Source organism: Taudactylus pleione, unplaced genomic scaffold (assembly GCF_031769625.1).
Source record: "Taudactylus pleione unplaced genomic scaffold, aTauple2 ptg000711l, whole genome shotgun sequence".
Lineage (NCBI taxonomy): Eukaryota > Metazoa > Chordata > Amphibia > Anura > Myobatrachidae > Taudactylus > Taudactylus pleione.
The window spans coordinates 6,607,151-6,635,107 of record NW_028285113.1 but is presented as its reverse complement, the minus strand read 5'-3'; the positions used below and the strand labels follow the sequence as shown (position 1 = coordinate 6,635,107).

The 27,957-nt window shown below is 44.3% G+C and overlaps 1 protein-coding gene across 1 annotated transcript; it reads left to right on the top strand.

Annotated features, from left to right (window-relative positions):
• The first annotated feature begins 274 nt into the window (after window positions 1–274).
• On the top strand, window positions 275–27,520 carry LOC148477461 (stromelysin-1-like). Its single transcript, XM_088456676.1, has 10 exons — window positions 275–516; window positions 2,832–3,061; window positions 6,987–7,135; window positions 7,212–7,343; window positions 8,228–8,398; window positions 13,987–14,179; window positions 14,786–14,916; window positions 17,095–17,254; window positions 24,466–24,569; window positions 27,279–27,520. Exons 1-10 carry the CDS (start codon window positions 346–348, stop codon window positions 27,380–27,382), a joined length of 1,545 nt encoding a protein of 514 aa, XP_088312802.1. The 5' UTR covers window positions 275–345; the 3' UTR covers window positions 27,383–27,520.
• The last annotated feature ends 437 nt before the right edge of the window (window positions 27,521–27,957 follow it).

The following is a 27,957-nucleotide window of genomic DNA, read 5'->3' as shown; positions in this document are numbered from 1 at the left end:
ATTGTTGAGCACAAGCTCATTCCTGCCTGGAGTTATATCTGTAGTTTCCCTCTATTATCGGTGGCCTGGCAGTTAACCTACATGTTGTTATCATTTATCTCTTGCTTTTTGTTTAGAAAAATGTTTCCCTTAGAGGCCTCGGAAATTAGGTGCAGAAGTTTAGGAATTTTTGCCTGGGGGTTTGCTGTGATTCTAACTTGTGTTTCGCAAGAGAACCTTTAGACAAAAGCCAGGGGATTGTATACATTTTGCATGAAACACCCACACGCTGTACTGTATGATGGCATTAAACACGCAAATAAAAGCAGAAAACTTTAGATAAACAGGGATAGTTGAGCAGGAAAGATGGTTCTGTTGTGGCTCTTTGTGCATAGTCTTCTAGTAAATGTCTGGGTTGTTTACCTTGTTCCTGTGACAAAAGAGGACACCGGTCCTGCTAAGTGGGAAGCAATGTTGGATGGAAAGGTGTCTGCAGATTCTGAAGACATAACAAGCGAAGAACTGACAAAGGCTGAGGTAAGAATGCAGATTGAGCTGCAAGGGGCTTGTACTGTACTTTATTGGTACCTTCAAATTGGATGATCTGTAATAAGGGCTCCGACTAGTCTTCACTCTCCATTTGACCTTACTGAGAATTAGAGATGTGCGGTTTCGGTTCTCCAGAAATCCGAATCCACCCGAATTTCGTGAATACAAGTATATCCGAGTCACGGTTCTAATCCCCTGAGGAGATCCAGGGTAAATCCTGGTCGCGGTTCTGGTCTTTTTTGCGGTTCGGAATTCGGATTTTAAATCCGAATTTCGGGTGTTGGATTGCATAAATTACATGATTTTAGCTGTTCTTAAAACTTTTTATCTATTTTTTTATTTAAAAAAATCCAGATCCAAAACCAATAGCACAACACTTGAGATTTGTTTGCAAAACCAAATCCAGATCCAAAACCTTGAAGGAGATACAGATCCAAAACCAAAACACGGGGGTCGGCGCACATTCCTACTGGGAATGAAATATTATGAGTAGCTGACACTTGGGTTTGACCCGGTTTCTCCAGCAAACTTTTACTCTTGTATATCCGATGTGTAATCATTTCTTTTAGCACTTTTTGTGAATACTTTTTGTGGTGTTACTTTAACTTGCAACCTTCATTATAAACATAATAACTGGAATATATGTCACAGCTTAGCACTCGTACATGCACAAGAAAATAATTAGTCTGAATGGATTAACATTAAACATCTGGAAACTGAAGGGAAGAAGGAAACACTTTTGTTGGATGTATGAACAATAATGCACATATACAGCACATTAGACACAGCATCATCCAAATTATATTATGAGGCACAGTCATGCTCTGCCCCATCCCGGGCCTCAGTATGGGGAAGAGTTATCAAGCCTTGGAGAGAGATAAAGGGAGAGATGTACTAAGCATCGCTACCGCGGTATGTACTAAGGCTTTCGCAAAGGACAGCTCTCCCGATAAGTTCTGTCCTTTGTGATGCTGCTGGGCAGAGGGCCTTCCGGTTTGAACACCCAGGAGTCCTTCCGCGCAAGCGCAGAAGGACGCGGGCCGCGGGGGCTCATGGGAGAAATTCGATTGGATCCCTCCCAGCCAGTAGCGTCGCGTTAAGAAGCCCATAGGCTTCTATTGGGTAACGCCACCTGAAGGCATCGCATTCTGCTGCTTAGTACATACGGGGAATGCGGTAAAACCCCTGAAAACATCATTTTCGGGGGCTTTACTGCATTTTCGCCGTTAGTACATCTCCCCCTAAGTGGTGAAGTTACCCAAAGCTACCAATCAACTTCTAGTTGTCAGTTATCTAGCACAGTCTATAAAATGTCAGTTAAGGCTATTAAAATGAGCGATTGAACGATTACGACATCGTTATCATTCAATCACTCATTAATCGTTCATAAATCGTGCAGTAAAATGTCGGCAGCGACGCCCGCTCCCACTGGTCGTTTTCGACATCTATCATCGCCTGAACATGCCGGCCAACCTGCCGATATCGACAAGTTGTGCATGCTCGGGGATGAGGGAGGGTGTCTGCACTGAACGACATATCATTCAGTGTGGGCACATTATCCACTTACTGTATATAGTGACTTTTTAAAATATCTAAATGTATTAACCATTCTCAAATGATATTCAAGATAACACATGGATTATTTACATAAAATCTGTCCTGAATTTTATTGGAGGAGTTGTGAGGAGGTTGGCTCTTTGATCCATATATTTTGATCATGTCCTATCAACCAGCCCTTATGGTCCGAAATTTTTAATTTAATATCCCAGGTTACCTCTGCGTCTCTCCTTCTTCTCAGTGAAATAGCCCTTGTGAACCATTTTCCCCATTCGGTGCAATCCCATGATAAATACAAAATTGCCCATATCCTAATTGCATATTGGAAGAGACCTGAATATCCTATTAAAAAAAAAAAAATGTTTTACTAGTTTTCAGCCTAGCTTTGAGATGGAGATCCTTGGCTTTAAATATTCAACTTCAATCTCTTCTCCAATGGTTGAATGGAGACTATGGCATGGCTTCTATACCACTCATTTTGCCTCTGCAAATACTGCTTCCTCTTCTATATAGTTGGCTAGCTAAGTTTTTTTTATATTATGACGATCACAATTATGTTTCCATGGATTGTGTGTTTATGATTTTGTTTTAATATTGACTATGCCTTACTGTTCCCTTCTCCATTTTTTCCCCTTGAAAATGTTGTGAGAACAGTTTTTTTTTATATTCATTTAACTGCAATGTTTTCAATAACATATTGAGTTAAAAAAATATATATATATATATATATATATTTATTATAACAGGAATATTTAGAACAGTTCTACACTGAAGTTACCAGGGCCAGGACACTGTCCAAAAAAAATGAAGAAAAAATCAAGGACATGCAGACTTTTTTTGGTCTTAATGTCACCGGTAAAATAAACAAGGAAACGTTGCAAGTTATTTTGAAACCCAGGTGCGGAGTCCCGGATGTCCAAAGGTTCAGTCTCTTTCCTGGAAATCCTAAGTGGGAGAAGACGTCACTAACTTACAGGTAGATTGGTGGCAAAAGAATATCTATTAATTGACAGACACTAAAGGCTCTATAAACCGCTGTGATGCTATGTTTGATTAAATGTTTTTACAGTGAAGTGAATGGCTTTGTGAGTAGAATTTTGTATGTTCTACTGGGGGGGAGATTGGGGAAAGTATGGCATTAGTTGCTGCATACAGGTTAGTCACAATTTGCCTATTTATGCATCATCTGGTTACGAGAAAGTTTATTTCCATGAAGGTTCATTTAACTTGGCTTTCCCTGTTTAGGGGGGGGGGGGGGGGCTCCCAACATGTTCACTTAAATTTCATCAGTACATAAAAGCTTCCGCTAATTAGGAATAATTCTTTACTTGATTTTTACACCTTTGTGGTGAACTTTATACAGGAAATTGGATTTCTAGAGGCTGTTCAACCATCTTAGAAAATACATAAAAAAAATTGGCACGTGCAAAAAAAGACAGGTCCTGTTCTCCCTTCACTCATGTTTACATTAGGACTTTCAGTAATCTATAAAATCAGAGGCTGAAAATTTTTTGAGGGGCACTTCTATCCCCCAAAGGACAGAAAAGGAGCAACTGACAAACACAGCTGCTAATTCCTTATAAACATCAATGTAAAAGCAGTTATGAATAGCAGTCAGCACTTATGTTGCGTCAACACTAGGGGGCCTATTCATCATGACATAATTATCATTAGTGATAATTATGTTTTAAACTCGCTGCGAGTTTATAAGATGTTTTGGAGGCATTCATTCATCATCATTCCTCCCTCCCAAAAGTATCACTCTCGAAAAGCTGCTCTTTTTGCGGAGTCAGCTTTTGGAAAAAAGTGATACTTTTCCCCTGCAACTGAGGTGTCCACAAGGATTTCCTCACTGCTCTGTGTCCCTCCCCATCCCCACCCACCCCTCACTCTCTATTCCCCGCTGGCTAACACCCCCAGTGGGTGTCCGATACCTGCCCCCGCGGGTGTCTGAGGCCCCTCCCATGTGTGCCTGATGCAGCCCCCCTCCCCCTGTGGGTATCCAATGCGGCCCCCCCTCGCGGTGTCCAAGCCCCCCCTCCCACGGGTGTCTGATGCGGCCCCCCCTCCTCCGCGGGTGTCCAATCACCACCAAAGCCCCCCCTCCCCCGCGGGTGTCCCATCACCACCATCCCCCCCTCCCCCGCAGATGTCCAATCAACACCACCACCCCCCCCTGCCACCGCATCTTCTCTCCACCTGGGCTCACCTGTCTTCTCTCAGTGAGTCCGGGTCACATGCTCTCAGCTCCAGGGCCCTGTAATGCAGACACAGCAGGGAGGGATCTGCTGTGGCTGCCTTGTAAATCTTCACAGGCTGCCATCTAAACAGCAGCCTGTGAAGGTTATCGGGGGCTGAACGCCATCTGAAAGTGGTATCAGTAACACCATCAAGTTCCGAAAAAAATGCTTTTTCGGAACTTGATGAATAGCCCTGACACTTAATTTTTTACAAAAGTATGTGAAAATGTATTCACATACTTTTGTGAAAAATGTGATGATGAACAGACCCCTAGGAGATAAATTGACCGTCCAAAAAATATTTTATATTACAGTATATTCTGTAAACAGAACATATCTGGATTCTATAACAGGTACCCTGCAATTAGATTGCTTGACATATGCAGAAACAAATAAATGCTAACTTTCATTTCATGTTGGCAAGATATGTGTTTCACGGTCTTAGGAATTTGAGATTGTGTTCCCGGACTGGAATTTGGGTCTGGTGCGCTTGTTGCAGTCAAATGCAGGAAACTTGGAGGTTTGATGTAGTTCCTGCGCATAAAGTAGCTCTGTGACCCCGGGGCTAGATGTCTGAAAAAAGCATTTAGATTCACAAGTGCAAGGTGTAAGGCTCTGGGCTGGAACTGGAGGATGAACTGGACTCCGGGCTGGTACCGCTGGATGAACTGGACTCCGGGATGGTACTGGAGGACGAACTGGACTCCGGGCTGGTACCGGTGGATGAACTGGACTCCAGGCTGGTACCGGGGGACGAACTGGAGAATACGTCCAAACGAGAGTCAGAGAGTACACTGGGACCGCTCTGAGGATCACAGGTGCAGATCTCACAAGGATAACTATGATACCTGTTGCACTGGCAACCTGAATGTGCTAAGGAAATCCCATTATAGGACCGGTCAGAAGCTGAGGACGAGGACCCTGATGAGAGCATTCCACAGGGCAGCACAGACGGAGTAATGGTTAGCATTACTGCCTCACAGCACTGAGGTCGTAGCTTCGATTCCCACTACTGACATAACTGTCTGGAGTTTGTATATTCTCCCTGTACTTGCGTGGGTTTCCTCCGGGTGCTCCGGTTTCCTCCCACACTCCAAAAATATACCGGTAGGTTAATTGGCTCCCAACAAAATTAACCCTCGTGTGTGAGTATGTGGTAGGGAATATAGATTGTAAGCTCCACTGGGGCAGGGACGGATGTGAATGGCCAAATATTCTCTGTAAAGCGCTGCGGAATAAGTGTGCTGTCGCTGGATGCAGGACAGTTGGGAAGCATGCTGGTTTACTGATTACCAGTATAATATCCGGCTTGTATGAAGATGATTCTTTAGTGGGAATCCATGCAGAGCGCTATCTCCAAGTGTATGCAATTTTTTAGGAGTGGAGCTGTTGCCTATATGGGCAACAACTCAACCTCTAAAAACCCACACTTTAGTAAATATACCCCCAGGACTTAATGTTTCCCTTGGTGGCACTGATACACAGCATACACACTTGGAGATAGCGCTCTACATGGATTCCCACTAAAGAATCATCTTCATACAAGCCGGATATTATACAGGTAATTTGGTACATCTGCAAGTACACCATTTTGGAGCATATTTAACCAGGAAGCAGCTTCAAGACTTTGATTAATCCATCACCTGTGGCAGGTATACAGACAGCTTTTATAGTGTATACAGATGGAGACTTTACTAATCTGCATATTTTTACACAGCGGTTTATAGAATACCTTATTTTAGATATTGATATTTAGGTGATAACTCTCATTGTTTTATGTTGTGTGATTTGTTGTTTTATTGTTCACGTGTCTTGATTACATAATTCTGCCATTACCTCTGTTTTCCCAATATAAGCGCAGTACCCCTCTATTACTTGTATTCTGATCACCTTTCTTGTTAGAAAGTTACTCTAGTGAGTGCTGGCTTAGCTATATATTTTTATTTAGATTTTAGTATTCTTGATCAATAATAAATTTGACCTCTATGGTCATTCATTAGTGCTTGGACTGGAATGGGTATATAATGCCGGCTGTCAGGATGCCTCCTATCAAAATACCGTCAGCGGCATCCCGGTGGTTGGTATCCCAACAGGAGTCAGGTAAGCATTCTTACCCTTCTCCCCTATAACCCCAACCCTCCCTTCTTGTAGCCTAACCCTCCACACCCCACACCCTAACCCTCCCCGTTAGTGCCTAAACCCAAGTCTCCCCCCTTTGTGCCTAAACCTAACCCACCCCCCTTTGTGCCTAACCCTGACACCCCCCCCCAGTGATGCCTAACCCTCCCCCTAGGGGTGCCTAACCCAAACCCCTCCCAAAACCTAACGCTTACCCCACTATGCTATCTAAACCTAAAACGCCACCCAGCGGCTAACACTAAGGGCACCCCGGACTTACCTCGTTCAGGCTGGCATCCTTCTGTGATTCAGCGTAGGGATTAAGATAAGCGTCAGTATTTCGATGCCTATCTTAAGTCCCGTGTCGGAGTTTCAGCGTCGGGATTGAGAACGGCGGCATCGCAGCCGCCGGTCTCATAACTACATCCCCTTGGACTCATAGGTTTTTGTCTAGTTGGCCAGTGTAGGTAAACTTTATATGATGCATGATCAGTAAATAGACAGTGCTAATATCTATCACATAACTCCCTTCCTTCTTCACAGAGTTGTCAACTACACCCCGGATATCAGTAAATCTGAAGTAGATTACGCCATTGCCCAGGCTCTGAGGCTCTGGAGTGAGGTCACCCCTTTGAAATTTATTCAGGCTTATAGTGGTGACGCTGATATTATGATCTCTTTTGGCTCTAAAGGTATGAATATGACAATGTTTCATATTTGGAAAATCAGAATAGATTGTTCAAAAAATGACTTTGTTACTTTGAGCAGATCATGGAGATTTCTTCCCATTTGATGGGCCGAATGGAGTTTTGGGACATGCATTTGCACCAGGCCAGGGAATTGGGGGAGATGCTCATTTCGATGAAGCTGAGACATGGACACTGAGGCAGCAAGCTAAAGGTAATGTTTAAGTAATCCACTGTCTGTTCCATCTACAGACACATTAAAGTATTCTATTCGTGGTAGAACTTCCAAGGGTAAATTCAAGTTGCAAACAACATAGGTCAAAATATCATGCCATGAAAACAATTATTATTCTTTGAAAATCATTATTTAACTTTAGAAGAACATACAGAGTGGCTGACATTAACAGCAACAAAAGTTATAATTTAAATGGTATAGGAACTTTAAAGGGAAACAAAACAAACAGGGTCATCAGCATTTCTGAGAACTATTAAAATTTGAGGAGCCCAATGATGGCACTCAGTGACTGTGATGTTACATAGGGTCCCAACCAAGGCTCAAACTACCTAGCGGTGCTGCTATGGGGCCTCCCCACCACTAACTACCTGTTGTAAAGTATGAGGCAGATGATTAAATGTACTTGCATAAAATGAAATGACCTCTATAGCACATTATTCAAAATTATGAAAATAGTTATTTAGCAACCATTCAATCACAAAATACTAATTATATCACCTTATTCTGGAGGTAATTATGCTTTTTTCCAAGACTGGAAACTGACATCTACTGTAAATCTCATAACAAATGATGGTTAATTAACAACAATAGTAAACTATAGTAAAGACATCAATTGTATTCTCAATTTGATAAACTGGGCGCATTGAAAAAAAAAAAGTAAACCACTACTTTAGAAAGCTAGAACTGGCTTATCCACCAGGGTATTCTAAATGCTAATAATTTTAAAAATCTTTTTAAAAGCATTTTTTATAAAAATCATGTTTGAAGTACATTTTTGGTAAACGTTTAGGTGAACTGTTGCTGATGGTAGACATCCTTTCAGACCCCGTAATAACGATAATTTTTTTTATTATTATTTTCAGGTACCAACCTTTTCCTAGTTGCTCTTCATGAATTGGGCCATTCGTTGGGTCTAGAACATTCAAAAGATAAGCTTGCAATAATGTATCCAACGCTTCAAGATAATACATTTGTGTCCCCACCCACCTTTAAACTATTTGCAGACGATGTTGCAGGAATCCAAGCCCTATATGGTATAAGTATATATTTTCTATATTTCTATTCCAGATTATAAAAAGCAAAACACTTCTGCGTAACCAAGGCTCACCAGGATATGTATATTCAGCTTACCAGCAATCAGAAAGTTCTAATATGATGATCTTCTCAAGATATCAGTGCTTCCCCCCAAGTTTTAGGCAATAGGGTGACTTTCCACCAGGGGTCAGCGTGGGAGAATCCCTTGTTGGTTTAGTATGGCCAACAGAGTATTCATCTAGATAGGAATGAATCAGCACAATCTCTGAATAAGGAACCAAAAGTTATTATATTTTATTAATCAGCCAACTGGTTACATATAGGTTTGCTGAAATTTGATAGTAAATTATATTTGTACAACTTTGACTAGTGGTACACAATTGTCTATCCATCGCCAGATGTAGTTAAATTATATATTTCCCCACATTAACTACAAATTACTCTATACCAAAATAGTGGAGTTGATCCAAAATTAGTTTATACATTGGCCAATAAACCTTCAGTCCCTTTGGTGGTGCACATGAAGTTAAGTAGTAAGTTATAAAACCGTTGTAAGCCTTCTTACATATTCTCTGGAGGCTTTAGAATGAATAAATATATTTAAAGCTTTTAGCAATTCTAACTCTCTCTGTTAAAGCATAGCTCTCCATTATTATGCAGCTACAGTATTTGTAGTATCCAGTTACCTAATGGCCAATCACTGTAGAAGAAAGGTACAAGGTGAGAGGAGATCCATGTAGGGTCTGAGGGTCTCATTCAGAGCCACTCGTTCATTCCGAGCGATGTTCGCACATCTGCGCATGCGTATGGGTATTAGTACGCATGCGCGAACCAGTCAGTGCGGCCAGAAATTGTTTGCTCGCAATATAGCGAATGCCTGCTATTTTGAGTGACAGGATGAGGCGTTTGTGGGTGGTAACAGGGGAAGGTGCTTGAAAACGGGGAGTGGAGATCCGAACGCAGGCGTGCTTAAAGGTCAAAACGGGCGTTTTGAGGGTGTGCATAATTAACAAAGCAGCGTCATCGACCACGTCAGTTGGGTGTCTTTTAGCCAGAACTGCTCGCAATATTTTGGTAGGAAAAACCAACCACAAGAATAGCGAGCAGTTCATACGCTGTTCGATGTACTCGATTAATCTAATAAATAGCGGACATGACGTATGATGCGAGCGGCCAGGGGGCGTTTTGTACTAAAAACCGTCCGCATGTTTTGTTCGCTCGTTCAGACATGGAGGCGTCAACAGACCGCAAAGAGCGAACGGTCAATTTAAATAGCCACCCCCTTTTTCTGAACGAGCGAGCGCAAATAGCGTCCGGCTCTGAATCAGACCCTGAGTTCTTTGTTAATTGCACATTTTAGTTGTCCATTTATCTTAGATATGACAAGCTGACACCCATCCTCAACAGGGCCGAAACTAGGATATCTGTCACCCGGTGCAAAGCAGTAATTTGCGCCCCCTCCCTTCCTGTACCTGGATTTTGTCCTTGCTCCTACATAAGGCAGTGCACTAGTCAGACGTCCCTGGTAAAGAGACTTACATTATTCCACACACCATAATGCCCATTACACATTATGCCACACACTGTAATGTCTATTACCAAAGTGCCACTTACAAATTTGCCCCTTACACCATTTTATGCCCCACAGTAAGGTTTCTAATTAATTTAAAATTACCTGCTCGTTGTCAGGGGTTTTATACTCATTACCAGGGGTTCCATGCTCGTTGCCAGGGGGTTTCATGCTCGTTACCAGGGGGTTTCACGGGAGAAGATGCACCTTTCTGCATCTTCTCCCGGCAGCTGTGCTGGCCTAACAGACACTAGAGGTCCAGTAGGACCTCTAGCATCTGTCTCCTACGTGACGGCGGCCATTTTTGGAGGGCCGTTTTCAGCAGAGCCCATGAGGATGGCTAGTCCACATGAAATCTGCAGCCCCCAAATCACTGCGCACTACAAGACTGCGCGGGGTGTGCAGGGGCTGAGTCAGCTCTATTTCACCCCCTGCATTCCAGCACCCGATGCACGTGCACCTCTAGCCCCCCCCCCCTAGTTGCGGCCTTGTCCTCAAGGTGTACACTGCTCATCCCAGCTTATATGTAAGTATACATAGGTTACATATATTAATGTAGGCAACCTCCAGTGGAAATAGCACAGAGCTATACACTGTTTAAGCTAATATATTTGGAATAGCCAACACTTCCCCTTGACCTCCTCACAGACAACAAATCCCTTCTTTTCTCTCCTGCTCATTTCAGGTACCTTTCCAATCTCTCCCTTGGGAGTCTATTTACTAAGCCTCTGATTGAGATAAAGTTGACAGAGATAAGGTGCCAGCCAACCAGCTCCTAACTTTCATTTTTCAAACGCAGCCTGTGACATGGCAGTTAGGAGCTGATTGGCTGGTACCTTATCTCCGTTAACTTTATTTCCATCCACGGCTTGGTATATAGACCCCTTGAAGAGCACGGGCTGAGTCTCTCTCTCTCCCTCTGAGATACCTCTGTCCAACTGTCACTTTTATCAGAGTCCATGGCCTGTATTCAATTTGCGGCGAAAAGCCGTTTTCGCCAAAATTTTTTCGCCAATGACGTCATTTTTGCCTGTTTGGATTTTACACCGAATTCAATTTGGAAGACTTTCCGCCTAGGCGGAAAGTCAATGCAATGTAATAGGCAAAAAAGTATCACCTATGCATAGCAGGTAGAAAAAAGTGCAGAATTGGGGTTTTGGGGTGCAATGTTGCGGAGACCCCCGTGCAGCCTTCAGACAGTCCCCCAAAGGTAAACTGTGTAAAAAAAAAATAAAAAAAAACACTTAAGGACACCCCAAAAAAAATCACTTTGAATTTAGGGGCCGAAAAAAATTTTTTTGGGGGGGGACAAAGTTAAAAACTAGCAAACTTGACTCTGGGGTGGTCCCCAAGTATGCCCCAAGTGTTTTTTTTCATTGCAAGTGCTTGCGGCAGGTGGTTGTTTCACAATTTTTTCAACTCACTTTAGCAACTTTAAAATATGCTGAACCCCATTTTCAAGTACCCCAAATTTACTGGGCATAGTTATTTTCCCCTAAAAAAACTTCTAAATGCTCTTCTGCACCACCTTATTCAAAGCCGCATTTATCGCGGCTATTAGAAACCCCAAATTCCTTTAGGAGATAAAAATGGGGGTATCCTTTGTCATCCCCCATGTCTACACATCTTTAGGGGGGTCCCTGGAATATTTCCCAAAAATTCCCGTTGTGTTTAACCTGTAAAAAAACGGGTTAAAAGTAAAAAAAAAAAATGACAAAGGGCCCCCCCACCCCTCAAAAGCCAGACCAGCCCCAGGCTTGCCAGCCAGTCCTGGTTTCTAAAAATACGGGGAACAAAATGTGTAGGGTTCCACCGTATTTTAGAGACCAACACCAGGCTGCAGGGACCAGTCCTGGTTTTAAATATAGGGGGAAAAAAGACATGGGGATCCCCCTATATTTAAAACCAGCACCAGACCCAACCGACTGGGGTGTAATGCCACAGCCCAGAGACCCAATCACCGGGGCTCCAGGTCCAAAGCATTAGCACCCCAAGTTGGTCAGCACAAGCCGGTGATCTCGAGGGAGTCGGGGACCCCCCAAAGAAGGTTCCCACCCCCCTCCTGAGCACCACAGGCTTACGCTGAAGCCCGGGGCTCTTCCCCATACCCCTGGAGCGGTTGGTATGGAGGCAATCGGGGGCCAAATAATGTAAAACTATTGGATTTTACAGTGGATCTACAAGCGCCAGCATGCCTGCCATTTTGCACTTGTGGAACTACAAGTGCCAGCAGACATGCGGCACCTGTAACTTCATTGTAAAATAAATAGTTAAATAAAGACAAAACACACAAACCGTGATTAGTATAACTTTATTACACACACCTACCCATTCACACATACTTACCTATACCAGATGTTTCTGTCCCCTTGTCCAGTAGAAAATCCTTAATGACTGGCCCTTCAAACAAAAAAAACATACTCACCTATATCCTGGCGCTGGTCTTCGCAGTAATCCATGAACTTGGCCAAACAAAAAAACAAGTTCATGATCCACGTACCCAGGATCTGTATGTGTGTTGCCACACATACAAATCCCTCCCGAATGCCAGCTGACGGAACTGCACGGGGCTTGCACGTCCCGACAGCCAATCAGCGGCCGCGGTGACTGTAGAGCGGCTGCTGATTGGCTCCGGCTACTGACAGTTCCCTACTGACAGTTCCCACGTAAATATAGGTGGATCCCCACGTCTTTTTTTCCCCCTATATTTAAAACCAGGACTGGTCTCTGCAGCCTGGTGTTAGTTTCTAAAATACGGTGGAACCCTACACATTTTCTTCCCCGTATTTTTAGAAACCAGGACTGGCTGGCAAGCCTGGGGCTGGTTTGGCTTTTGGGGTGGGGGGGTGCCCTATGTCATTTAAAAAAAAAAATTAACACTTTTTTTTACAGGTACAACACAACGGTAATTTTTGGGAAATATTCTAGGGACCCCCCTAAAGATGTGTAGACATGGGGGATCACTATGGCTACCCCCATTTTTATCTCCTGAAGAAAGTCAGGGTTTCTAATAGCCGGCAGCAGGTGCATTTTTGCAGAATTTTAAAAAAATGCGTTTAGGGACTAGTACCCATTTTCATGTACCCCAAATTTGATGGGACCACTTTTAAAAAAATAAAAAAAATAACCTAAGTGCTCTTCTGTATCACTTCTTCAAAGTCTGGAAAATAAAAACCTGCCGTGCTATTGCAGGCAAAAACGGGGATACCCATAGTGATCCCCCTGGTCTGGACATCTTTAGGAGGGTCCTACAATTATTTCCAGAAAAATCCAGGTTTTTTTCGCTGATCACAAGTTTCGCCCGTTCCCGATTTCACCTACTTTCAAATTGAATACGGGGATATAGCGGGCACACGCGCGAAAAGTTTTCGCCTCCAAGCTGGCGATGTAGGTGAAAACGGGATTTCGCCAGCAGAGGCGAAAACGCCACTTCAAATTGAAGGGCCCGTGTGCGCAGTCTGCAGGACTGACCCTAAGCTTTTTTCGGCAACCAGATTGCAGTTTAATACACCTAATACAGCTAACACCTAGATTGAGGGGGGTTACAAGTGCAATGTAGACTTTAGATTTCACTTTTCCATTTACCAGACTGATGATTTATTTGCATAGCTGATTCAAAGTAAGTTAAAGCTGCAATTTCATGTAAATAATCCTACCTTATGTGTCAATCCCTATCATCAATTTAATAGTTATTATAAGTGAGGACAAACTATTCGATCATCTTTTTTCTAAGTTATCATAAAGACACAAATAAAGCTATCAGATAACGTTGAGATCATACAGTATAAACAGCACATATACAGATGTGTCCTTAAACAGATCTTTTTTGCGTCATATGGCGCGAGATAGTTAAATTAAATTGACTGAGGTACTAATTAAGTCTCCTGTGCTCAAGAATGGATATCCTTAAAACCTGGACTGTAATGGCAGAGTTTGGGAACCTCTGGTATAGGCATGTTCGCATAATTACAACACAATTACACATGAATGTCTAATATTGTTTTGTTTCAAATATAGGAGCAAGAAAACCCAATGTGCCAAAACCAAATCCAAACCCAACAAGGAAGCCTCAGCCAAAACCAACCCCTGCCAAGAAGCCCAAGCCAACCGATGCTCCCAAAAATCCAACAGTGCCAGTAAAATGTGACCGCTCTTTACATTTTGATGCAGTCACCAGCATGAGAGGAGATTTACTGTTCTTCAAGGATGGGTAATTTCATTACCGATTTTTATTTATCCTATATATGTGTTGTCAGTTATTTTCCTATTCCTACAAAAATAGGAGGCTGCTTTACAGAATTAAGGCAAAATCTAGAAATCTAGTAGGCAAAAGAGAACGGGAAGAGGTAATCATAATAATTCAATGAACAGGTGTCAGTAGTACCGATGCAACCAAAACCACGTTAAGCTTCTCCTGATCCTCTTGAGACCCCCATACCACTCCTTGTTGCCGCCAGTAAAAGTAATGTTATAGGGGTCAAACTGCTTCTGGTCAGTTGACGCTGAACAGAAGCTGACCAGAAGCTGACGTACTCCCAACATGTTCCACCCCTGATGGGTTTCAGTGCAATAGGTATAAAACTACACCTCAGTCTATGTTGAACAACAACTTGTCCATATTTCCAAATACTTCATAAATAAGCAGATATCCTCAACCTTAACTCAATAAGACACAGATAATTTATAGAAATTAAACACGTTAACTCATTCTCAATAAATAGCAAATGCTATTTTTTTATATTTATTATTATTATTATTATTATTATTATTATTTCATTTATTATTATGTGAACACTTTATTGTGCTCTATCCAAAGAATTTTTTGGAGAAAAACCTCAAGAAAAAGTCACATTGATACAATCTCCATCAATGCCATATGGCCAAACTTGGGATATGTTGATGCAGCCTATGAAGTCCCAGATAGAGATATTGTCTACCTGTTCAAGGGTGAGTTATCCTTAATATCATCCCTTATGTTATCCTTCACATGCAATAAAGGTGCCAAAAGAGAATCGTAACAATAATAATAATGCTTGGGGGGGGGGGGGAATCAATTAGCCGCAATAATGTGCTACATTTTCATGCGCTAAGTACTCGCACCCTTCACATGCAAATCTGCTTATCCCAGCTTTGCACAAACCCATTTTCAAGCAATTCAATCCTAAGAGTCGCAAAAGCAGAATTCACGCGAAAATTCTTCCTGCTTTTACAGGTACTAATTATAGGTACAAATTGAGAAATCTGCCTGTACCCCCAAAAAGGAAAAGTGATATAATATAGAAGTGTATTAGTGACCCTAATAAAAGTAATTGGGGTTCTTAAATTGTGTCAAATGGATATTTTATGCATATATCTAAAAACAGCCAAATAATGATAATATGTGTTTTTTGGCAAAATAAATGTTCTACTTTAATTGGGGGGTGCATAAAAATTCCTATAAGTATATATTTGTATCATTTAGAGACACTTTAAAAAAAAACTTTAAAATACGCTTCTAACACCAACCTGCAATCTTAAATACACCTCTCCCATTCATACAGCACCCCCATATACCTGCCTCATTCATACAGCACCCCCATATACCTGCCCCACTCATACAGCACCACCATATACCTGTCCCATTCATACCGCACTCCCATATACCTGTCCCACCCATACTGCACCCCATATACCTGTCCCACTCATACAGCACCCCCATATCCCTGCCCCACTCATACAGCACCCCCATATACCTGCCCCACTCATACAGCACCCCCATATACCTGTCCCACTCATACAGCACCCCCATATACCTGTCCCACTCATACATCACCCCCATATACCTGCCCCACTCATACAGTACCCCATATACCTGTCCCACTCATACAGCACCCCATATACCTGGCCCACACATACAGCACCCCCATATACCTGTCCCACTCATACAGCACCCCCATATACCTGTCCCATTCATACAGCACCCCATATACCTGCCCCACTCATACAGCACCCCATATACCTGCCCCACTCATACTGCACCCCCATATACCTGTCCTACTCATACAGCACCCCCATATACCTGCCCCACTAATACAGCACCCCCCATATACCTGTCCCACTGATACAGCACCCTCATATACCTGTCCCACTCATACAGCACCCCCATATACCTGTCCCACTCATACAGCACCCCATATACCTGTCCTACTCATACAGCACCCTCATATACCTGCCCCACTAATACAGCACCCCATATACCTGTCCCACTCATACAGCACCCCATATACCTTCTCCCACTCATACTGCATCCCATATACCTGTCCCACTCATACAGCACCCCCATATACCTGTCTCATTCATACAGCACCCCCATATATCTGTCCCACTCATACAGCACCCCCATATACCTGTCCCACTCATACAGCACCCCCATATACCTGTCCCATTCATACAGCACCCCCATATACCTGCTCCACATCAATTAACCCATTTTCTTGCACTTTGCACATTTTCACCCCAAAAATGAAATGTCATTATTTATCAAATTGAGCTAATTAAAAACTTATGTTTGCCTCATTAGTTATTAAAGAGGGTGTCCTAGTGATTCTGAACCAAGTCCCGACATTGTTAACCTTGAAATAGGGATTTTTCCCAACTTTTCACCTGCTCAGGAGGTGGTAAAAACTTTTCACAACTTTATGCTATGGAGAATTTGCATCCATGAAAACTGCAGTAATAGTATAGCGCGATAAGTACAAAATCGTATGATAAGCCTTTTTTTTTTTCGCGAAAAATCGGCTTTTTGATGCTAATTGAATTCCCCCCTCGGTGTAAAGCACCACAGAATAATTAAATATAGGGGCAATTAGTGAGTGGGTTAAGGAGTGAACAAAGCAAATTTGTCATTGTTTTTTAAGGGTTGCCAAAAGAGCTATTTTCCGATCGTATGTTCTGGAGCTTTGTTATATGTTAGTACTTCACTGCTTTCATTTGTTGCCCCCTAGGATATGACACCACATAGGTCTGGACCTTTAACACAATGTATATAAACAGCAGGTCTGTTATCGCACATAAAGCCGGCTACACACAGTCTGATCTTGCCACTTGATAATAATACTAGACCATAAAATTGTTTGTTTTGCGCAGGCCGGCAGTATTGGGCCACGAGAGGCTTCACCATGCTGTCGGGGTATCCTCGAGACATCTCCAATTTTGGATTTCCAAGTTCTGTTAAGAAAATAGATGCTGCAATGTTTCTTAAGGAGGAAAGAAAAGCAATTTTCTTTGTGAAAGACAAGTACTGGAGGTTAGTGGATGTTTGCAAAACGGAATGACTTACATTGTCTCTGCGTTGTTACTATTTTTTTTTTTATATTATTTATTTCCAGTGAATATTAGTTCAAGCCACAAAACTGTGTTTACCACAAGAGGTCATTTCCAAAGCAATACCTTCCAAAATTGGAGGTATGCAGACCGGGACCGGGTGTAACCTCCCAGAGAGAATGCTGGTCATATCCCAGAGGGGCGGTGGCCACAAACCAAGGGCTGGATTAATGTTTGCTGGGGCCCCAGGGTAGGTAACTTGTAGGGGTCGCTACCAACAAAACTGTCAAAATGATATACTGACAATGTCAAGATCATGGTGACCATCGGGCTTGCGACGAGACCCTTGCGGTAGGGTCTCGTTGCCACAAGCCCAAGAGTGCTTTTGGCTCTAACAGAGCCAAAAGCACTCCCACTGACATCACCTGGCCCCAGACGGTAGGCGTTCCCGTCTGGGCAGTCATGCCCCCGGCACGCCCACCAAAGGGGGCTTACTGTCACTCAACATCGACAGCACGCCCCCTTTGGTACGAGACCCGGAGCGACGGCTTGACCGTCGCTATCCGGGTCTCGCACATGCGCACGACGGAGCCGGCTCCGTCATGCGCACTGGGTCACAATCGACCCGCTTGCGAGCGCTTAGCCCAGAGGCCCTGATTCAGAGCCGGAAGATCTGACAGAGCGCTCGCTCTGAATCAGGGCCAGGGTATTTTTTTTTTAAGAACGGCCTCCTGGAAGATGGTCGCGATGGTCAAGACCATCGGGCTTGCGACGAGACCCTTGTGGTAGGGTCTCGTGGCCGCAAGCCCCAGAGAGCTTTCAGCTCAAATTGAGCCGGAAGCTCTCCACTGACATCACTCGTGATGTCAGTGGGGCCACCCCCAAATGGTAGGCGTTCTCATGGGAACGCCTCCGTTTGGCCGGCCACGCCCCCGGCCCGCCTACCAAAGGGGGCGAGCTGTCAGTCACCATCGACAGCTCGCCCCCTTTGTTGCGAGACCTGGAGCGATGGAGCGCCAGTCGCTATCCGGGTCTCGCGCATGCGCACGACGGAGCCGGCTCCGTAGTGCGCATGCCCAGTGGGCCACAATCGACCCAGTTGCGACCGGGTCTGAATCAGGCCCAGAAGCCTCAATTAACATTATGCCATAGTGCACCCACACTGATAATGCAGCTATGTGTGGGGCCCTTAGCATGGGAGCCCCTGGGCGACCCAGTTGTCCTGTTGCTAATCCATCACTGCACAAACACGGTGGCATGCCTAGCTGTGGAAATCACTAGTCTGACCCTTATTCATCTCCTGTGATCCTCCTACCATTGCACAGTGACAGGTGCGTGTGTTACAGATCTCTGCTGCTCTATTATGCATACCTGCCACCTGCCGAGTGATCCTAAATATACAGTCCCAGTCATGGCATGCCGGCCGTTCAGCTGATATGAGGATGGTTGGGAGATATGCCATAACGCAAAAATCCAAGGCGCAGTGCAAAACCTTCTTTGGTGGTGCTATATGCCTGGGTTTGCTCAGATTGTGGTTAGATTTCTGCCAAGCACATAGCCTTGCAAAGTGAGATGGCAGCATGAGATGGCAGCATTTGTGGAGGATGAGAAGTAGTTGTGAGGAGGAAGGGCATTCCTTGGCAAGAATTAGGTCAGCACACTAGTGTGCTTATGTAACCACTGTTCACTGATCCCAATCCCACTTTAATTCTAATGATAGTCAGTGCCTCCACCCAAGTTTTATTATAACTAACATTAAGGCAAACTTGGGAAACCCTTACACAGAACACTGGAAATCTTCTCCAAAGTACTCCCCAGCACAATGACACTGAGGAATAAAATGTTAACTTCAACGAACTGGCAGGTTGGGTTTTGCTATACTTTCAAACATTAATTAATGCAAATAAAACATAATTCACCGTCAGCAGAGGTCGTTGTAGTTACCAGATCAAATCCTTCTCTTTCATAGGCACTGTCAGTAGGCATGCGCTGGGTAACTCTTTGTGGTAAAACTATTTATAATAATAATAAACTAGTTTGGTTTAACAGCATACAGGCATGACAGGTATACACAAGAACAGCAGCATTATTTCACTGCATCATATAGGGATGGCCATCGATGGTTAACAAACATTGGCCCTCATTCAGAGCCGGACGCTCTGAGCAGAGCGCTCGCTCTGAATGAGGGCCGTCCTCCATAAAAATGGAGCGTCCTCCTGGACACTCGTATAGCTGTGGGTCACCACCCACAGAACATACGAGCGTGCAGGATGATGGTCGCGATGGTCTTGACCATCGCGACCATCGCCAGTGCGACCAGAAGCCTGTGGTCGAGGTTTTCGACCACAAGCCCTGGAGTGATTTGGGCTCTATCAGAGCCAAAATCACTCCCACTGACATCACTAGTGATGTCAGTGGGGCCGGCTTCTGACGGTAGGAGTTCCCTTGGGAACACCTCCGTCTGGCAGGCACGCCCCCGGCACGCCCACCAAAGGGGGCGTGCTGTCAATCAACATCGACAGCACGCCCCCTTTGATCAGACACAACGAGCGAAGGAAAGTCCTTCGCTCGTCGCGTCTGGCGCATGCGCACGACGGAGCTCCCTCCGTCGTGTGCATGCGCAGTGCACACCATCGACCCACTTGCGAGCGGACAGCCGCTTGCGAGTGGGTCTGAATGAGGCCCATTGTTGGTTAACCACCAATGGCCGATGGTTTTGCCATCAATGGTGGAGATGCATTTGTTCACCGCCATTGATGGCACAGAGCCAAGCAATGTTTTTTTTTTTTTTCTCCATTTGCCAGGACATTGAGCTTAGCTCCGCCTCCGACAGTACCTACAAAGCCCCGTCCTACTCCCTGAGTAGCCCGCTGTCCAGCCAATATTAAAACAGGGATGACCTTCAGTGGATGAAACCATTGATGGTTCACAGTCGATGGATTCATACCATCGATGTCAACCACCAATGGTACCATCAATGATTAACCTACCGATGACCACCCCTACTGAAATATTACCTGTAACAACAAAGAACATAACTATTATAAAGAGTGATAACACACAAACACTTCATAACAGTGCCACCTGCTGTATTCACTCAAACTACATTAAGGGGTAAATTTACTAAGATTCAAGATGGTCCCGATTTTCAATGAGATTAATCTCGTTGGAACTCGTCAAAACTCGGGTGATTTAATCACTTTTTATCTCTCAAATTTTTCAACAGGCGATCTGAGGCAAATCGAGTTGGCCAATGGTGAAGCAGAACGAGATATCTCTCCTGAGTATCTCATTTTGCAGGAGAATACTCACCCGAGATTGCAGTGTTTTCCCTCTTCAAATTTCTCCTGAGCAACAGCCTGCGCATATCAGTGAGATATGTACAGGCTGCTTGTGAGTTAGTCCTGTAAAAAAACGGGTTAAATTCTCAAAAAACAAAATTACATGGGGTCCCCTCCCAAAAGTCTAACCAGCCCTGGACTTGTCAGCCTGTCCTGGTACCTAAAATTATGGGAAAAAAAACGAGTAGGGTTCCACCGTAATTTAGGTACCAGCACCAGGCTGCAGGGCTAGTCCTGGTTTTAAATATAGGAGGGAGGGGAAATTGCGTAGGAGTCCCCCTATATTTAAACCCAGCACCGGACCCAAAACGATAATGCCACAGCCAGGAGACCCTATTACCGGGTCTTCAGGGCCAAAGCATTATCACCCCAAGCCGCTCTGGCCAAGCCGGGATCTCAGGGAGGTGGGGACCCCATAAAAAATGGGTCCCCCCTCTCCCGAAACCCCAGGCTTGGTCTTAACAATACTGAATTTGAACCTCTATACACTCCTTCCTATACCTTCTAATGTCCTGCCTATACTTTCTAATGTCCTGCCTATACCTTCTAAGGATGACGCTATTTTGCGTATGCAATCATAAGTAAATAAAGACTTCAGACCTAGAACATGTGGTTCCAAAGCACAAAGTATTATTAAAGTAAAAGTACAGTCAGTTACACGCTATTGATCCAAATACAATTCAGCGCAAAGGAATTATACAGACCCAAGTACAGTATACATACGCAGCGCTTCTGGTCCAGATGTAGGCATCAGCAAGAAACCCCTCGTCAATCAGCATTCAGCAAGAAGACTAAAACCCAGGGTTGGAGCACACATATTTATACCCCCAGAAATAGACAACACAATAGAGAAGTTTGTTGCTGATGCCATTGGTCCTCAAGTGGGATGCATCTGTTACAGAGCATTTAACAGGTTGGTTCAAATGGACACAGAACAGCCTCTAACAGCTGCTGGTCTCTAGTTTCCCGCCTCATGCAACATCCTAACAGTTGGTAATAATATGTACATTTTGTTGCTTGAAGTCTCTGCGGTCCATAAGTTGAGAATGCATGATGCGATCTCTACATCGATGTTACCGGAATACTGTTGGAAGAGAACGCATCAGTACAATACCAAACATTACTTACTTATCACATATAAAACCTTAGTTACCAAATAATCTTTATTTCACAGCAATTATAATAAATGAACATACTTAAATCTTATACCTTAAAGCTTATTAAACCTTTTATATGAATATGTAATGTGTAAGTATGCGGGGTGTGATATAAAGTCGCTAGTTAACTTGGGGCAGATGCGTGCGCATGAAGCTAATAAACAGCGTTTTCATACAGGATCTTATGCATTCGCTAATATGCGACTAGTTAACAGCGCAATTGTGCGTATTAATGTGTGTATGAGAAATGATGAAAGATGCAATCGCATGATGCTAATAGTAATATCGCCATATGTACTTAATTGTGAGTTTATCTAAAATGGCGCTTGGGCGGCCATTCGCAAAATGGTGTCTTGCGATCTCATTTCCAAGATGGCGTCTTGCGGCCAGTCGCAAGATGGCGTTGCTGCGATTCAATTTTAAACTGATCTTGTCTCAGCTAATTATCCAGCTTCGACAGTCTGAAGCCCGGGGCTCTGGCCCGCACCCCTGGGCTGTGGGTACGGGGGTAATAAAGTGTAAAATCAAAGTCAACTATTGTATTTTACAGTGGAACTACAAGTGCCAGCATGCCTGCCCTTTGGCACTTGTGGAACTACAAGTGCCAGCAGGCGGGCCGGCACCCATACCCCCACCGTAAAATAATTAGTTAAATAAAGACACAACTTACACACTTTATTACACGCATACATCAATCACACATACTTACCAGTACGAGCAGGTTGGTCCACTTGTCCCAAGTAGAAATCTGTGTGCATGGCCCTGCAAAAAAGATCCTATACTCACCTCCATCCTCGCGCTGGTCTCCGTAGCATCCAGGGGGGTCTTTGCAAAAAAAAAAAAAAACTTACGTTAGCGGTGTATGTGTGTGACCACATACCCCGCTAACCGGCTCCCGACTGAACAGTAAGAACAGTCAGGAGCCGCCAGCCAATCAGTGGCTGCTAACTGTAGAGCGGCCGCTGATTGGCTCCAGCTCCTGACAGTTCCCACGTGGGTGAGTTAGCTATCTCCCCGAGTTTTACGAGTGAGAAGAGAGAGCTCCTCTTTCTATCTCACCTGACTTTACCCTTAGTAACTTTGCGAGATGAAAATCAAGCCTTAAATCACCCGAGAGTGACATCTCGACCGATCTCAAATCTTAGTAAATTTACCCCTAGGTCTCAGGACTCCATTTATCAATCTTTTTTTTACTAAAATAATGTGAAAACGGGAGGGTGGATAGCGCTATCTGGCGGCGCATACGCAGGCACATTCTCACGGTATTTTTGCTGAAAAAAACCATGAGAAGTCTGCAAAGAGGATTCGCAGGTACAGAGCTTTATCGCATTATGTGATATTTCCAAAATTCGCAATGCAAATATATTCTAAAATATCACACTACAACCGCGTTTTAAATGTGGGTTGTAGAAAATAAGGGCCTCAGTCTGTTGTTATATCTTAACATTCACCTCACTATAGCTAACTTCTTTCTGTTTAAATGCAGGGCCGAAACTAGGATTTCTGTCACTCGGGGCAAGGCAATAATTTGGTGCCCCCTCATGTTTTGATATTACTAATTGTCTTACTGCCCCCCTCAACCCCTTCTCTATATTTATAATAACTTTACCTGCCCATTATTAACAGCACAAAAAACTCTCTCACCTCACAACCCCCCTCTGCACAGCCCTACTCATCAAAGTCCCCATTACACATTGCTTGCTGCAATGTGTAATGGTAGTGGTTCAACTGGCAGAGGAGCCGGGCACACCGCTACTGATAATATAGATGCCAGACTGGACATCAGCGCCCTATATAACCTGCACCCGGGGCCTGTGACCCCCCAGCACCCCCCTAGTTGCGACCCTGGTAACTGTCACCGTGTTATTCGGTGTTATACCATAACTATTGCCCTATTTCATTGAGTAATTAATACTCCCCCTACTCCTAACCCTCCCTCACACACACACAATTTCCTTACTGCGCATGCCCAAAATACCGGGAAAATGGCCGCCAGCCATTTTGCCAATGATTTATACAGCGCTGCCATCAACGATGCAGGACTCAGCTGAGGTAAGTATTGAAAAATTGGGTGCAGGGTGTGCAGTGGCGTAACTAGGGCATTTGGAGCCCACGGCAAATTGAAAAATAGAGCCCCCTGCGGTGCGTGCCGAAAAATGGGCGTGGTCACAAGGGGCATGGCCACTGAAAAATGGGGCACACCCCTTTCTCGCCACTCTGAGAACATTCCTTTCCTTTCCATATGCACCTTAATGCAGTGCCCCTTATACGGTACCCCCAGTAGTGGTCCCCCTTATGCAGGCCCCCAGTAGTGCCCCTTATACAGTGCCCCAGTACGGCGGCGGTGTGTTTGTTACTGTGTAGCGCTGACCGAACTCCGTCCGGTCAGCACTTCACTGACCAGTGTCCTGGACCGCGGCCGGTGGCGCCCCCGCGCCGCTGGACCGATGGTGCCCAGGGCACAAGCCCTGCTCGACCCCCCTAGTTATGCCACTGGCTGTGTGGGGCCCCCCTGCACTGCACTCCCTGCACACATTATAGATACGCCACTGTGTACACATGATAAACGCATGCATGTCTAATTTTTGTGTTCCTATGCAAAATACAAAATGTACAATAGTGTTTTTGTTTCCTCATATTTACCTATTGTACATTATTTAGAATACAATATTTCAATATCTACATTTCTTATTCAGCAATGACCACACAAGTTATAAAATGGACGGCAAATCACCACAAAAGATAAAACGTGGCTTTCCTGGAATTGGGAAAAAAGTGGAGGCTGCTTTCCAGAACTATGGTAAGTTTAGGCGACAAGTGAAAATTGATCACCTTCCCAATCAATGATAAGGAATTATCTCATAGGAGTTCAGGTATCCCATATCGTAGATTATATAGAGATGTTCCTAATGCTGCACAATAAAGTGATGTGCGTGGCTACACAATCACACTACAATTATCTTTAGTACATTACTAAATTATATACTGTGGGCCTCATTCAGAGTTGGAGGCAATTGCATCTAAACACAAACGTAAAATGCAACCAGTGGGGAGGGGAGACGCATTTTGCTACCTAGTCAGATTTGGCTGCAAATGTAAGATGTGACTGACTGTGCATAAATAGCAAATGTGCTTCCCTCTACATGCAAGTAACAGGAGCAGATGTGCCAGGAATACTACAGGAGGTGCAAAAGATACTCAAAAACATAGTACAAAATTCTTAAACATTACAGTAAATGCCAGGAAAGTGAAGAGAATAAGTACAGAAAAAGACGTGCATCTGGAAAAGACGTGTATCTGGAAAAGACGTGCATCTGGAAAAGACCTGCACCTGGAAAAGACGTGTATCTGGAAAAGACGTGCATCTGGAAAAGACGTGTATCTGGAAAAGACGTGCATCTGGAAAAGACGTGCACCTGGAAAAGACGTGCACATGAAAAAGACTAGCACCTGGAAAAGACCAGCATCTGGAAAAGACCAGCATCTGGAAAAGACCAGCATCTGGGAAAGACTTGCACCTGGAAAAGACTAGCATCTGGAAAAGACCAGCATCTGGAAAAGACTTGCACCTGGAAAAGACTTGCACCTGGAAAAGACTAGCATCTGGAAAAGACGTGCATCTGGAAAAGACTTGCACCTGGAAAAGACTAGCATCTGGAAAAGACGTGCATCTGGAAAAGACTTGCACCTGGAAAAGACTTGCACCTGGAAAACACCTGCACCTGGAAAAGACCAGCATCTGGAAAAGACTTGCACCTGGAAAAGACTAGCACCTGGAAAAGACTAACATCTGGAAAAGACTAGCACCTGGAAAAGACCTGCACCTGGAAAAGACTAGCACCTGGAAAAGACCAGCATCTGGAAAAGACCAGCACCTGGAAAAGACTTGCACCTGGAATAGACCAGCATCTGGAAAAGACCAGCATCTGGAAAAGACCTGCACCTGGAAAAGACTTACAAGTGGAAAAGACCTGCACCTGGAAAAGACCTGCACCTGGAAAAGACCAGCACCTGGAAAAGACCAGCATCTGGAAAAGACCAGCACCTGGAAAAGACCTGCACCTGGAAAAGACTAGCATCTGGAAAAGACCAGCATCTGGAAAAGACCTGCACCTGGAAAAGACCAGCACCTGGAAAAGACCTCACCTGGAAAAGACTTACAAGTGGAAAAGACCTGCACCTGTAAAATACCTGCACCTGGAAAAGACCTGCACCTGGAAAAGACTTGCACCTGGAAAAGACCAGCACCTGGAAAAGACCTGCACCTGGAAAAGACTAGCATCTGGAAAAGACCTGCACCTGGAAAAGACCTGCACCTGGAAAAGACCTGCACATGGAAAAGACTAGCACCTGGAAAAGACCTGCACCTGGAAAAGACCTGCACCTGGAAAAGACTTGCACCAGGAAAAGACCTGCACCTGGAAAAGACCTGCACCTGGAAAAGACTTGCACCTGGAAAAGACCTGCACCTGGAAAAGACCTGCACCTGGAAAAGACCTAATTGACAGACTACGGCCATTTGGGGTACAGCGATGTGGACCATTCCCAAAAACTGAGGCGTGTCGCCTCCATTTGGGGGAGTGCAGAGGCCGCATCTGCATCTTTCCTGGCCCCAGAAGAGGAATCCCATTGTCCATTCTGAGTAAACTTAGACTTACTCATGACTGCGGCCTTAGCAACAGGTAGAAGGAGTGTTCCGTGGATGGAACCCTTGTGGTTGTATTAGTTATTGTAAGTAAAACTAAAAAGACACTGAAGTTCTCCTGAAGGGTCACTCTCATGTATTTGGGTGGTTAAATGAATTAAATATGTAGCTGTAACTATAGGTCCATGTACCATTTACGGTCCTTGTCCTCTAAAGTACATTGATGATAACTTAAGAGGCAATCAAGAACCTGGCTAAAAGAACACAGGGCCTGATTCAGCGAGGATCACAGCTGCTAATACGCACGCAATAGGCCGATTGTTACGTTCTGCGCATGTGTATGCATCGCAGTGCGCGTGCGAGAACTAGCTATTGCAATCGCGACTGCGATTGCAGAGGCTACGCAGACCCCTCGCAGACTGATTGACAGGAAACGTTGTTTGTGGGTGGTGACGGGGGGGGGGTTGGGGAAACGCAGGCGTGCCAGTGCGTTCGCATGCCGTTGCAGGGGCGTGCATAAACTAGCCACTGCGATGCCATACGCAGTCTGAGGCCTCATAGCGTGCGTGGATGTTAGCAATTTCTGAGTAAGGTCAGGGCTTGTGCAAGTGTGCGTATGGGTCCGATGTTACCGATTATTTTGCTACAGTATGTTGCTAAAGTATACGGATGTGAGTATAGGGAAGTGGGCGTCCTGATGTTAGACTGCAATCGCATTGCGAATTCAATCATTTGCATATCACCGCTGATATTAGCAAGTGCGTAGCGTGCGTATTAGCAGGATAGCGATCCATGCTGAGTCAGGCCCACAGAACAGTATAAAGGATCTCATTCATTATAACTAATACTTTCTTTATGTCTCAGACTACCTGTACTTCTCCAATGGAGCCAACCAGATTGAATATAACCCCAGGAGGCAACGAGGTATTCGCAATATCCCAAACTATCGATGGCTGAACTGCGACTGAAAGTGCGAGCGTGGAAAGTGCCTCCGATCCATCGCATAATAATACCTGTAATACATGACTGTATATAAAAAATAATAGTTTTTCAATCATTTTCAACTTTACTAAACACATTTTCAATACATGATATACAACACAAAACTAATTTCTGTCTTTATCTAAACGTGTTTCATCCGTCCACTATATACGGCACTAGATGTATTTACTACTGTAATTATACAGGATGCCCTCACCATATATAGCACAAAGCTGCATGGCAATGCTTCTCTGCAGGTCATGGTAATTCAACGTGAGATCTTAAACCCACTTAGGACTGATTTGAGTTGAAAACCGTAAAATGGCGTTATTGGCTATTATTTCTACCGGCGTTCCGGAGATGATTGGTGGACACTCCATTATACTCAATAAATGAAACAAGAAGGGTTTCAGAAAACAACAAAGCAAACGCAACTCGCCCAAATGCCAGTCACCACAGAATTGTGTATGCTGGCATCAGTTGCCATGGGTTCCACTGTCATATGGGTGTGGTATGAAAAGTCGGGATTCAGAATGTCCACAGGGCAATAGGAAGACAAGCA

What these genes read in the sequence shown, in the direction of transcription:
- LOC148477461 (XM_088456676.1), top strand. Translation starts at nt 346, where the DNA reads ATGGTTCTGTTGTGGCTCTTTGTGCATAGTCTTCTAGTAAATGTCTGG. An exon ending in GATCTCTTTTGGCTCTAAAG is followed by an intron (nt 7,136 to 7,211) that starts GTATGAATATGA and finishes TACTTTGAGCAG; the next exon opens with ATCATGGAGATTTCTTCCCA. An exon ending in AGGAATCCAAGCCCTATATG is followed by an intron (nt 8,399 to 13,986) that starts GTATAAGTATAT and finishes TTTCAAATATAG; the next exon opens with GAGCAAGAAAACCCAATGTG.